General features: G+C 32.3%; 1 protein-coding gene and 1 long non-coding RNA gene across 3 annotated transcripts; one reads left to right on the forward strand and one right to left on the reverse strand.

Moving 5' to 3' along the window:
- Positions 1 to 133: 133 nt before the first annotated feature.
- LOC103834067 (adenylate-forming reductase 06235-like) lies at positions 134 to 8,417 on the reverse strand. The gene is made up of 2 exons (XM_033277377.1): positions 6,456 to 8,417; positions 134 to 1,432 (listed from the first exon to the last, which is right to left on the reverse strand). The coding sequence occupies exons 1-2, from the start codon at positions 7,824 to 7,826 to the stop codon at positions 1,088 to 1,090; spliced, it is 1,716 nt and encodes a 571-aa protein (XP_033133268.1). The 5' UTR covers positions 7,827 to 8,417; the 3' UTR covers positions 134 to 1,087.
- Positions 1,428 to 4,900, forward strand: LOC103849597. Of its 2 annotated transcripts, XR_004450268.1 has the most exons (9): positions 1,428 to 2,496; positions 2,574 to 2,639; positions 3,064 to 3,183; positions 3,324 to 3,438; positions 3,544 to 3,663; positions 3,794 to 3,877; positions 3,977 to 4,088; positions 4,325 to 4,377; positions 4,450 to 4,900. It is a non-coding gene; the product is annotated as an uncharacterized LOC103849597 (long non-coding RNA). The 2 variants fall into 2 exon arrangements; XR_004450267.1 differs by having other exon boundaries at positions 1,428 to 2,639.
- Positions 8,418 to 13,307: the final 4,890 nt, after the last annotated feature.

A 13,307-nucleotide genomic window follows, 5' to 3' on the forward strand; every position in this document is an offset into this window, starting at 1 on the left:
TCTCAACTCAAAACCCTAAAACCTAAACTCTAAACCCTAAACCCTAAATTCTAAACCCTAAATCTCACCCCTTGAATGCTATTTTTGTGACTTTTGGCCTTGAGTGCTAGTTTGGGAACAAAAACTTGATTTAGTGCTATTTTGGTCTTTTTCTCTAAATAATATGCATATTTTTTAAAAAAATAGATCATATCAAATAAAATGTTTAAATAGTCATAATGTGCAGAAAAACTTAAAAATAATAATTAAAATTTAAATCCAATATGAAAATTACATTTAAACTTTATTCGCAAATCTTATCACTCTAAATTTTCATCACCTTTAAAAAAAATTATATACACATTAAGTTATATTTTGAAATACAAATTTCAGAAACGAAATATTTCAATTATTTAAGGTCTTTAATAGAAGTGATCATGAAATAAAATTTTTTAAGAAGTGAGAAGTAGACAAAAACAATATCTCGATGTGAATATTAAACTTTGTGAGTCTTGTAATTTATGAGTTCTAGAGACGACATAAAAAAAGACGAGAGACAATACTTTATTAATCTTTGATAAATCTTATTTTTACTTTAAAAATTTATTTGTTTTATTAACAAAATTTTGGCTTATAAACGAACTGGGGTTTGGCCGATTCATTGGATCGCGGTTCCCGGGTTTTTGACGGTTCGATAGGGGTTTTTAACTGGTTCGGTTTTAGTTGGGTTTTATCATTAACCCAACCCAAATTATTTTCGGTTCATGGTTCAATTCGGTCCGACCGCCGGTCCGGGTTTGAAAACACTGCATAAAACTCTATGGTCCATCAATGTTTGAGATTAAAATAATTACTGTGTCGTTCAAATAGTTTCTTTTATCAAATAAACTTAGGTATATAAAAATAAAAAATAAAATTAGATATTAAAAATAAAAAATAAACTTACGTATTAAAACTAAAAGTTAAAATTATGTATTAAAAATAAAAAATAAACTTAGGTGTTAAAAATAAAAAAATAAACTTAGGGATAGACACGTGCCTAAAGTTTATATGTTGTGGCACTTGGCAATCTTTCTTTTACATCATTATGTAAAAAATATACTAGTAATTAAGAATCCCAAATGGGACCAAAAGCTGGAACACCAGAAGCCTTACATGCATTAACAACGTCACGACTTCCTTCAGGGTTGCTTGTAACAATTACAACTTGAGCTCCAAACTTCTTGGAAGCTTTAACGCTCATTTCCGACACATTAGGTCGTCCTAGAATTGCGGTATCGTGAACTATGATCCTGTCTTGATGAGGATAAGCTTTAATCCTATTCACAATCTCCGACCCGAAATTATCATCTAATCCTTTAGCCACCCAGATTAAATATACCTCGGCCTTACTCTGCTGCATGAGAAACGATAAAAATACACAAATCCCCGAACCAGTGGCCACAAGTAATACCTGTAAAAAAACGTATATATTAAAATCTAAATGGTAGTATTTCAGTTGAAATAAAAATAAAATTTTAAAAAAATATTGCAATCTTGCTGGTCATCAACGTTTTCGCACAGCATATTTTTGTAGTCTACTTATCTAAAACAGTGGTTGTCATAAGTTTGAAGTGGAAAAATAAAAATAAAATCCCACAAAAAATATATTTCTTTGTAGCTAATATTAATGTTCAACTGATGTGTCGGCATATCAATACAATACTAAAAGTTGAATAAGAGCTCCTCTCATGCTGTCCACGTCCTCAAAAATAATTAGCCAATGAGGAAGCTTCATTTTGCCAGGTCGTTATTTTTTTTTTGTCGACTAAAGATACAAATCGTGTCTTTGGTATTTGGTTACAGGTCCTTTTTCTTAGCCCAACAATAGCCCAATTTTTGTCTGCAACCTAATACATGTCAAAAAGAGTTACGACATCGTCATCTTCTATCTCATCTGTTCCGCTTCCCCTTCATCTGTTCCGCTTCCCCTTCTCCCCTTCTCCTTTTGATCTTATATGCGTGAACCACAGTACCCTTCCAACTTTCTCTCTTTCTCCCACTACAAGAAGTCAGAGTCAACTCGGAAGCTCTACAGCCGCCGGAAGATAGCTTATAGCTCTCGGACCCACCGATTTAGACGGCAGCGAGCTTCTCTACCACCAACAAGCCTCTGCGTTTATGCCGTCATCTACTCCGCCTTGGCCACTCCGGATTCGTTGCGCATCTTTCTTCACGAGAACCAAGCTCTCTCTCTCTCTCTCTCTCTCTCTCTCTCTCTCTCTCTCTCTCTCTCTCTCTCTCTCTCTCTCTCTCTCTCTCTCTCTCTGATCTTCGTTTGATTAGGCACAGGAAGGTGGATCGTGAGCAGAGTTGGTTGTCATGAGCTTGAAGACAGAGGAGGTATGGCGTGGTGGTGGTGCTAGCAGCCTCTGCTCACCGGAGAGTGAAGAAAACAAAGGATCTATGGCGTGATGCGGTGGATGAAGATGACGACGTTATGCGGCTGATGATTATTCAACTCAGATTTAGATTTAGGTTTTTTTGTTTGTTTGGTTTAGTGTTTTTTACTTGGTTTAGATTTAGATATATACTTCCATTTGACCTATTTCTAGGAGGCTGGACACAGTGCGAAAGGTGGAGCTCTTATTGGCTTAGAGCTGCTCATCATCAATGAACAGGTTTGAGCTGCTCCTTGGCTGTTTCATTTGCATTTGTTAAATTTACAGTAAAAATTATCATAGTTCTGCAGATTAGTTGATAAAATTGTATATCTTCTCAAATATAATTTAAGGTCGGTTTCATAAACAAAGAAATAATTTTTATACCAAAACTATAAGTCCAAGTTTTTTCTATACTAATAAAAGTGAATAAAAAATCAACGATAAAAAATCCAATGAAGCCAAAATGCCAAATGAAAAAAATGGTTGTTATAGATGGTCAATATAAAAAAGAAAAACTTATATTATTATTGATTTTGAATAACGGGTAAGGGCACTTTGATCCAAAGGTTCATGGCACTGTGATCCAAGGGTTTATCTCATCAAAACGTGCTTTGAGGAATTTCTATTGAGTTGCTGATCACACTATATGTTTCAACTACAGCTCTGTTCTATCTGGTGTAGACCACATGTGCCTACCTATGTATGATGACCAGTTCAGGTTCCACGTTCATGAGGATTTTGAATCCAACTGTGGACTCAGGGGAGACCTCTATGGTGTGAGGTCTGAAATTATCTGCAGATGTGTTCTTTACTGAGTTTTATTTCTTATATTTTGTTTACTTGGTTATCCTTGCTTAACTTTTGTTCTTATGGCTTTCCAATACGATATTTAGCTGATAATTTATTCTATCAATGGTGTAGATGTGGTTGGCCTCATGAAGCTACTGAATTGACAATTGCTCATTCACCGTCCGGTCCTTGACTACGTGGAAATAGCGAACACAAGGCCTGTTCTGTTTCACTTACAAACTAAAGAGTAAGCTATACATGTATTTAAATAGTGTCTTCTCTCTATTGAATAATTAACTGTCCAGATGTCAAACAAACATAATTTAACCATCATGAATCAACATTTGCAAAGGACCTGTTATGAAGCTGTATCTCTGGGACCAGGCAGCAACAGTATTCTACAAATTCACGGCCAGTGCCGACACTTCCGTTATCCTTTTAGTGATGACACTGAATTCAGAACATATTCGTGGTAATGATTTCTTCAGCTTGCTTAACCAGCTCAATGCTTCTCTTAACATTTAGTGTCTCATAAATTATTTGAAATAATTTGTCCATCTAATTCCATGTTTTGATGTCTGAATCTGACCCATAAACAACAGGACCCTTGCCCTCAGCTCAATCTCATCATCACATGTTTTCATCGACAAATATTCCAACCCACAATCAACTACTTCAATTGTCAGGTATTTAATGAGACAACATGTTCATATCCTATTCGTTTGTATTTGGTATACCAGGTCCAGCTAACATCAGAACCCTTTTTGTTTTGCATATTGTATCAGGTTGAATTCTAACCTAGAGTTTGCTAAGAAAGTGAATGCATAGGAGGTGACTAAGGCTGAGACAACGACAATTGGAAAAATCTTTGCTTATATCAAGCAAGGATTGGCCAAGGTAAAATAAAATATGTATATAAGCCACAAAAAAAAAAAAACAAATCACTTAACAATGTAAATTCCTGTGTTTTTTGACAAATGTGTCAATGGAAACGTAACCGGAGTTGCAAAGTAATGAAGTCTACCCTCAGTTTCAATAACTGTTGGCTTGGATTGATATTTGTTTTCTGTTATGCACTGGTATCTTGCTAAGATCTCTGTTACCGACTGTGTTTGTGCTACTTGGCAATGCAGGCCGTGAGCTAACTGGAAAGCATGCCTCCGAATTGGTTGATAAGTACTTTGAGGTAGCTTGCCATTACATTATTCATCCTCCCTAACTCATTAAACTTAACTAAACTTTTTTTCCAAAATGTTAGGCTAATGGTGATCTTGGTACTAACCATGAATGCCTGTCCTACAAACTTTGATCGACGCCATTGGTCAAACACATAGGTTCAAGGTGTAAGTTTCTGAATACAACTTAGAAGGAAGGACTCAGGCTATAACAGTTATGAAGGTTGTCTCTCCTTCAGTCCTGCAACCTTTAACATCCCCGGTTGGAATCACACTTGCCACCACTTCTGAAATGCCTCTATTTTCTGCAAGTGATTAGGGTGCGTCCTCCAAAGACTGGAGACCTAGCTGTTGAAGAAAACGCCAGTACAAGTAACTGTGACAAAGCACAGAGGAAAACGTGCTAAATTTGAGTAATAGAGCATTAACCACTCATTTTATATATTGCACTTATGCGTAGGAGTGTAGCTTTTCTGTCCGTTTCTAATTATGAGCGTTTGTTAAGTTTTTTTTAATATATTTAGTATGGCTTTACATTAATAACTAGAGGCTTCGTGTCCAAGACTGAACACCACGCTACGCGCTATTGGATCACGATCAACGTACTGCTAAGTTACAACTTCGGATGATCTGATGATTGTATGCTAACGAAGGACCATTATTTCTGTGAGTATTAAAATCATTTCACAAACTTCTCTGAAGTTACTTCTAAAAAAGTCTCCATTCCTACTAGCTAGCAATAGTTGCACCATCATAACATCAACTAGATTTGAACCCGCACAACCGTGCAGATATATATTTTTTTTTTAAAATAATATTTTTAAATATAAATTAAGGTATAAAGATATATATTTAATATCAATTTTTATGTATATAATATTATTTAGAAATTTTTATATTTGTTGAATTTTTTTTGATGAAATTGTACAAATCAGATATTAATGTAGTTTTTTTGTTTATTTATTTTAGAATGCAACATTATATTAACAGTTTAATTTTAAATATTATTTTATATGAATTTAATACAGATTTTTTTTTTTTTGGTTTAGAAATTTTTATTCTCGAAATTTTTGTGTGTAAATAAACTAAATTATTTAATATTATATTTTAAAATACTATTTTATTTAATATATTATATTTCAATTTGATGTTTTTATTTATACTACAAAAATCAAACATAAAATGTTACAGCCAATCAAATATAATTTATTTTGTTTTATATGAAAAGTTAATATGACAATTTAAAAAGATTGGACTATACCATTTAATTTAAAAATTAATTACTGAAATATATATATATATATATATATATATATATATATATATATATATATATATATTTGGTCTAGATTAAATATGATAAATAATAAACAATAATTATCTAATGGAAATATATTTGTCTTGTTTTAGAAATCTTATTGTTTAGATGTATATTATTTTTGTTAGGAAAATATCATATATGAGTAAATTTTAGGATATTTAGTTAAATTTCAAATGAATGGTCTAACATAGACTTTTATATGGTAGATAAAAAATAGAACCCTAAATTAATAGATTATATATTAAGGACCATTATTTATATGTATTTATATGATTTATACATTACTAAAAATGTACATTTATATAATTATAAACATGTTCCACATACATTTTAAATTGGTTTTATAACATTTTAAAACCTCTTAAATTGATTTTGTAAACCTTTATTAAATATATATAGACTTATAAATAACTTATAGACTTTTAGCAAATGATTTTGTAAATACATGGAGCGCTATTTCTTTGTATTTATTGATAATCAATTTCTTAAGGAGTTGATAACTAATCCCAAAAGATTAAATATTACTGAAAAAACTATTAGAAACATAGGACTGGTTCCTTATTTTTAATTTTAATCTACAAATTCAGGATATTATTCATTGTCGAGCAAAAATTCAAAGTCAATTATCCGCGCGTAGCGCGGAAAACCACTCTAGTATATTTTAAAAAAGCGTCGAAAACATGTTCAAAATGGTCAATTATTCAATAAATAAACTGTTGAAAATTTGTCACGAGTTAAATTCTAGGTTTTAAGAGAATTTTTATTTACCTTGTCATACAAGTTAACTAGATAGGGTAAGCCGGCAAAGTGAACCGTACGGACCCATAAGTGAGTTGGAGGTTTTGAGACCAATGACTTGGTGAAGTCTCCGACAGCACCGGCTAACATCATGTGCGATGTCTTCCCGTCAGAGATGATCCCAAAAGCATGCCATTCTGACAACGGGGATGGACTGATCCTTCCCAAGATCCCTGGTTTCACACCTCCACTGAACTTGATCAGCGAAGCATGGCCCGAGAGAGATGATATATCAACCGGAACGCGTCTCACAGTCAACCAAGGGAGCAAGATGGCGACTGTGATCGCTAAAGTAAACCAAAACTCTTGCGTTTTAATCAGCTTCGAGGCGAGATTACCAGTGTAAGATCTTGAAACTGGATCGTAGGAAGTCGTTAATACTATAAACGCCCAAACAAGGCCTAAAGCAGACCAGCCCGCGAATCTGTGGACGCGTTCAAAGACGTTGTGGTGTAAATGACGAACAAGAGGAAACGCAGCTGCGGATGTGAGGCAAAGGAGGGAAAGAATCGCCGACGCAACCGCTATGATCGCTGTTGAATTGTTGTCCCTGTCTTTAAGAGTGAGAACTAATGAGTAGACAAGCCAAACGATTGAGGAAACGCCGCAACCGCTGTGGATACCGCCTAGGCTTTGCAAGCTTTGCAAGAGCGACGTGACCGCGATTTTAATGCGGAGAGGGATGAAGGAGCGTCCGAGGATGGTTACGGTTAGGTAGAAAACGAGTCTCAAGAAGGCTTCGCTTCTACAGAGAGTTAGGGCAAGAATATTGGCGATTGAAAACAGAGATGCTCCGTTTCTAGCGTATGTAAAACGTCCCGTGGCTGCGAGAACGAGACCTACGACGTTTAGAAACAATGAAGTGACGAAGAGACGTTTGTAAACGGTGAAGAGTCCTTGATCAAGAAGTATGATTTGTAGTCTTGAAACGCGTTTCTTTGGAACCGGCGGTTGCTGCGGTTTCTCGCTGTGTTTGCTTGAGGAAGAATCAAGAATTGCGTTTTCGTCTGTATTGTTGCGTTGTTCGTCTCCTTCTTTGAACACACCTTCTTCTAAGTAGTAAAAATCGTCTTCATCTTCTTCTTCGTCGTTGTCGGAGTCCAGATCGCAGAAATGGCTGCTGGCTAGGCTTATAGACTGTTGCAACGATGAAGGGAAAGCTTTTGAGGCGTTTCTGATGAAATCCTTTGGAAGTCGATACCTGCGGCTCGTTTCCTCGCGTTCAGCGTTTGCGTTAAGGTTTTGATCAGTTGTAATGATGGCGAAAGGGTTTGCATGAGGTTTAATCTCAAACGCGACGCCTCGACAGCTAGAGAATCTCACAGTCGAAGCGTTTTCCATTTTTTTCTCTTTCTCTTTTGTTGTTTTAGGTTATATGAACTAAGAAAATGCTGACTTAAGAGTTAGACACAACACACAATGCTAGTTATTATGTTCTGGCCTTGTAAAGAGCATTGCCTCTTTATATAATAATTTGATAAGACCTTCAGTTTTTCTCTAAAGATAAGACGGTAATAATAATTTTATTTCATTCGTCTCAGTTGACTCTGAGTCTCTGACCGTGAAGCTCTGAATATGTCAAATCAGACGCTGATTAGTACATGTAAATATGATAAAGAGCAACACCGTCTGTAAAATATGATAAAGAGCAAAACATTATTTTTTACTAAAGCTTAGTTAAATTTAGTTTTGTTTTTAAAAATCAACCAGTACAAAATGACATCTAGACAATGACGTTTTTATGGAGTTCTCTAAGAGCATGATTATCCATAGAAACTCATAAAGTTTTTTAAGTACACTTTAATGATTATTTAACTATTAAATTTTAGCTAAGAACTTTAGTTAAGAATCACCTAATTTTTTTGCTCCAATGGGAGTTTCTTAATTTAGGTTTTAAAAAAAAAATGTTGGCACATACAAAAACATTGGCACATACAACTGATCCAACAGAAAGACTTTGCATCAATAAATAAGTACTGTCAATTCCAAAAGCATAGAAACAAATGATACAATTGACAATGAACTTTGAAGGAAAGCTATGTCATATGCCTGCAATACACGAATAAAAACTTACTTAAGCTGAGAGTACAAATAGAAAATAATTAGGAATAAGCTTCAAATCCCCTCTCAGAACAGCCTACGATAAAATACTGAATACTATTATTGTTTTAAAGATTTAGATACCAAGCAGTCATCAGGCAAACTAAAGACTTGTATCTCAAATCCAGTCAATTCCTAGAAAGGATTAAAGCGTATGGTCTGAAGTATTTATCCTTACCCCAACTAAATGCAAAAGAGAAAGAGAACGATCAAAGGCAATGCTTGACTTATCCTTCTGGTTTTGAAAAAAATTCCTAGGAAAACATACCAAGTATCTTGTTGAAGCCACAAAGCAGAATGTATTATACATTCCTTCCTTAGAAACCCGGTACCCCGACTAACGGAATCCATGAGACCAGGCAAGGAATGAGAAATTAGACAAACCAAACAAAAAAAGCAAGGTTCTGAGACGGCCTACAAGAAGCACTAATCAGACCAAATATCCTAAAGAGGTGCCAATAATTTGAAAGAAATATCTTCAATTACACATCAAGCTTCCCACAAAATCAATTCAAAACCATTGCACGGCTCTCATCTACATCTATAACACTCGGATCAAATCCATCTCCCAATTCCCAAAATAAGAAATCGAAATTGCAATTCCTATCCAATCTCTAACGAAGACCTCGGGGAAGCTAAAATCTGACTACCATCGCAGTCACATCACAAAGTAGACACGTATTATAAGAAAATAAAAGGAAAAAAAAACAAAAACTCCAGAAGCTGACACGTATTATAAGAAACTCTTCTATGATCGGTAACAAAAACTATTAACTAAGGATTGATTATAAGCTTTTAATTTTGTTTTCATTTAATTAACTGCCTTATTTTCTTTAAAAACTCATATAAGAAACTGCGATGATGATGGTCTAAACCCTCCAGTGGGAGCATCCACATTGTTTTAGAGCATTTTCAATGTAAAACTTCATTTTTTTCTTCAAAATAAATAAAAATGGATGTAAAGTAAAAATGCTTTAACCCCACTTTATTTTTTACTCTATTATGAACAAAAAAAATAGATTACTGCATAAATGAAATAAATTCTATTATGGAGTGAAATATGAAGTTGAGTTGAAACATTTCTTACTACATATCCATTTTTATTCTATTTTAAAGTAAAAATTAGAGTTGGGTTGGAGATGTCATTAGAGTATCTCCAATGTAAAACTCCATTTTTTTTCTCAAAAATGAAGTAAAAATGAAAATGGAGTAAAATTGCTCCAACCTTACTCTATTTCCCACTTCATAATAAAGTGATGAACAAACAAAAAATAGTTTACTTCATTTATAAATTTCATTATGGAGTGAGATATATAGTTGGATTGAAGCATTCTTTACTCCATATTCACTTTTACTCCATTTTAGAGGAAAAAAATAGAATATGGATGGAGATGCCTTTAGTCACTCATGTCTCGTTTCTTATAGATCTATATTAGTATTTCAAGACAAATGTTTTTTTTGTATTTAATTTTAATCTTTAAAAAGCAATTGCACTAATAGATGAAGGACATCCGTAGAGCTGATTTCTTCCCTTTTGATCAGAATTTCTTTAAGAAGAAGCGGTCTTCAACATTTCTTCCTTCTCTTTCAACTTTTAGTATATTTTACTCTTTTTTTTTCAGAGACTGCCTCAGAGGACTGTCACCAAGATTACCAAAAAAAAAAAAAAAAACTCAAGACTGATCAAATGGCACCTGTTTGATTTCTAACCTTTTCTAGTTTTCTCTTAAACTGCTTCAAAGGACTGTCACCAAGATTATCAATATTTCTTCCTTCTCTTTCATCAAGATTACCAAAAAAAAACTCAGACTGATCAAATAACAACAATTTTGTTGTCAGTAGAAATCAAACTCAAAACACACGAGTTGAATTGTTGTTCGCAGGTCCGTCCCTTGCATAAGGCTGATAAAGCATATGCTTTAGGCCACAATTAAATAAATAGTTTTAGATGCCACATTATAGGGATGTTTTAGTGTAGTGGTTTCAGATTGTTTGCTAATACTCGTGACATACGAGAGTCAACTCCTATTATGCACTTCTTTAAAAACATACGTGTCCTTCCACTATTTTTTTCTGTCAGTTTTCACATAATATATTGCTTACTTAACAATATGATTCTTTTGTTGACAAATAAAAAAACAATATGACTCTTCGATTATTTTCATTCCTTAATAATTTTCTATATCATATTTTTTACTATCAAGTAATTATATATTAGAATATTTTTTTTTTGTAACTGAATAGTATTAGAGCTATATATTACTAACTTTAACTGCCATAATTATAAGTTTCCTACTAAATTTAAATAAATATTATTATCTCCTGAATATTGATTCATCGTTGAAAACATATTTTAAATATTATTATAATCTATAGCTCTAATACTCTTCAGTTACAAAAAAATTATTCTAATATATAATTACTTGATAGTAAAAAATATGAGGCCACACTATGTTAATGTGCTTGAGGCCACCGAATTAACAGGGACGGCACTGGTTGTTCGCGATATCTTTTTGGATAGGAAAGTTGTGAACGCAAAAACAGGCACTTGTGATCCTTCACAAAGAACAAGTATTAGTTTTGTTAGTGGATGGAGTCGATAGATTATTAAACTATTTTGACATTATGAAAGAGAAAAAAAATGATGATATGTATTTATAATTTACTGTCGTAATTAATGGAAATCAATTGAGTTAACAGCAAATTGGTTATATTTTCGATTTATTAGACTTTTATAGATACCTAATTAAAATACTATAAAAGAAAATTCGGTTACATATAAGAAAATAGATGTTATCTTCTTTTGTATACATGCAAATAACTCAGATGATCAATACATGCACTATTTTGCTGTCGACAAAAAAAATGGTATTAATTTTGTTTATGCGCTACTCAGGAGTCGAAACATACCAACGACGAATTGATAGAAAAAATTTAAAAATCAAAAGCTTAAGCCTTATTGCATTTCTTTTTTTCTTGCGTAACAGCCTTATTGCATGTTATATAAATAATATATGCGTATCGTATTTATCTACCAAATTGAATTAATTAGACATAATTAAATCCATGCCAGGATACGTGATATCCTCATACATACTCGCGCTAAACGAATATTAATTATCTATTTTGATGAATATATGTATTTTGACTTCTAATTCTTTTGAATTCCTGTTTCTGAATATCGTGGACAAGATTAGAACTGTACACATTCGGAAGCTTTTTTAGCAAGCATCTCTAAAAAGATTCTACTTTACAGTTTACAAAACTCTATATTTGAAGTTTGAAAGTATTTTTTTTGCGAAAAATAAAACTTTAAATTTAACTTCAAAATTATTTGTAATTTACACTATTATCTTTATATTTGTCATAATTAATATAAATCTATAAACAATTTATAAATAACTGGCACATATATAAAATATTATAGTAATAGTAATTAATAAATTATTACACTAAAATATAAAATTATAAATAGAAATACATAATAAGATATTAAGTACAAGCAAAATATCACATTATTCCATAAAATTATTTCCGTAATGCTCCATATCTGGTTACACAAAATTTGTGTAGACAATATTTTAGAGGTTCTGAAGCAAATTTACTATTAGTATTATTATATTATTTAAATTTGTGTGATAATTATGTCTTCATGTATCTTTTAAAAAAGTTTTTTACTAATTATTTTTTTGTAATATTCTTGTTGTCTAATTCTAGTTTTTAAATATGAATTTATAGAAATAAATAAAAATATTTATGATATGTAAAAGTTTTAAAGATTAAAAAGATAAATGAGAAAATACTTAAAATCATATATATGATGTGTAATTAATTATAAAGACCAAAATGTAAATAAAAATAAAACTTTAAATTTAGATTTTTGAATAGTGAAACTTCAATTTTAGAATTTTGAGTAGTGAAACTTTAAATATAAAGTTTCACTTCTTAAAACTCTAAATTTAAAGTTTTGAAGTTTATTTTTGAAGACAAAAATTATATATTTGAAATTATAAAGTTTCTTTTGGAGATGCTTTCAGTAACAGATTACGACACTTCATAATCCTGATTATTTCAATCAATAAATAAATAGTGTTTATTTATATTTGGGCCTTTATATCAACTATTTTGGCTCTTTTGTTTTCTGGTATCTTTCTCTAGACTGTCATTTAATTCCCAACGGGCGACTTGTGAAGCTCCACATGATATGGAACTGGACGGAGCACTTTTCAAACTGTATTTATATAACTAAGGGATTAGTCATATACTACAATTGGCAGTGACAATTATTAGCCAAAATGTTTTATATGGAACGTTGATTATCGCTTTACTCGTGGATGGTTTGATTATATGAAACGATTTGGTCAGAGTAATTGATTCAGAAAGACCATAATATTAAAATAAAAAGTTAAACAAAAAATATTTCAGACGTAACGGCAATCAAGCTAGGTGTACACGTGTTTACATATTTTATTTTTGCGTCGATGTTTGTATAGATCTTAACATTTTTAAATAAAAGCGCGGGTTATTTTTCTGATAAAAATATATGATATGAATTAGTATTTTAGTCTTGTTATCCATTATTATTATTTTTTTTTGTCATCACCGTAAACAGACTCATACAGACTCTGTAAACCAAATCGGGAGCTCTCTATCCATATGAACGACGAAAGACGATTGTTTCCTGGCACTGCATGCTAGACTATCCGCCTTTAAGTTTAGCGT

The sequence above is a fragment of the Brassica rapa genome, chromosome A08 (genome assembly GCF_000309985.2).
Source record: "Brassica rapa cultivar Chiifu-401-42 chromosome A08, CAAS_Brap_v3.01, whole genome shotgun sequence".
Lineage (NCBI taxonomy): Eukaryota > Viridiplantae > Streptophyta > Magnoliopsida > Brassicales > Brassicaceae > Brassica > Brassica rapa.

Bases quoted from the DNA above. Each gene is read 5' to 3' on its own strand.
- LOC103834067 (XM_033277377.1), bottom strand. From the start codon at position 7,826: ATGGAAAACGCTTCGACTGTGAGATTCTCTAGCTGTCGAGGCGTCGCG. The intron at 1,433-6,455 runs GTAAATAAAAAT...GTTTTTTTACAG, and splicing joins TAGTTAACTTGTATGACAAG to GTATTACTTGTGGCCACTGG.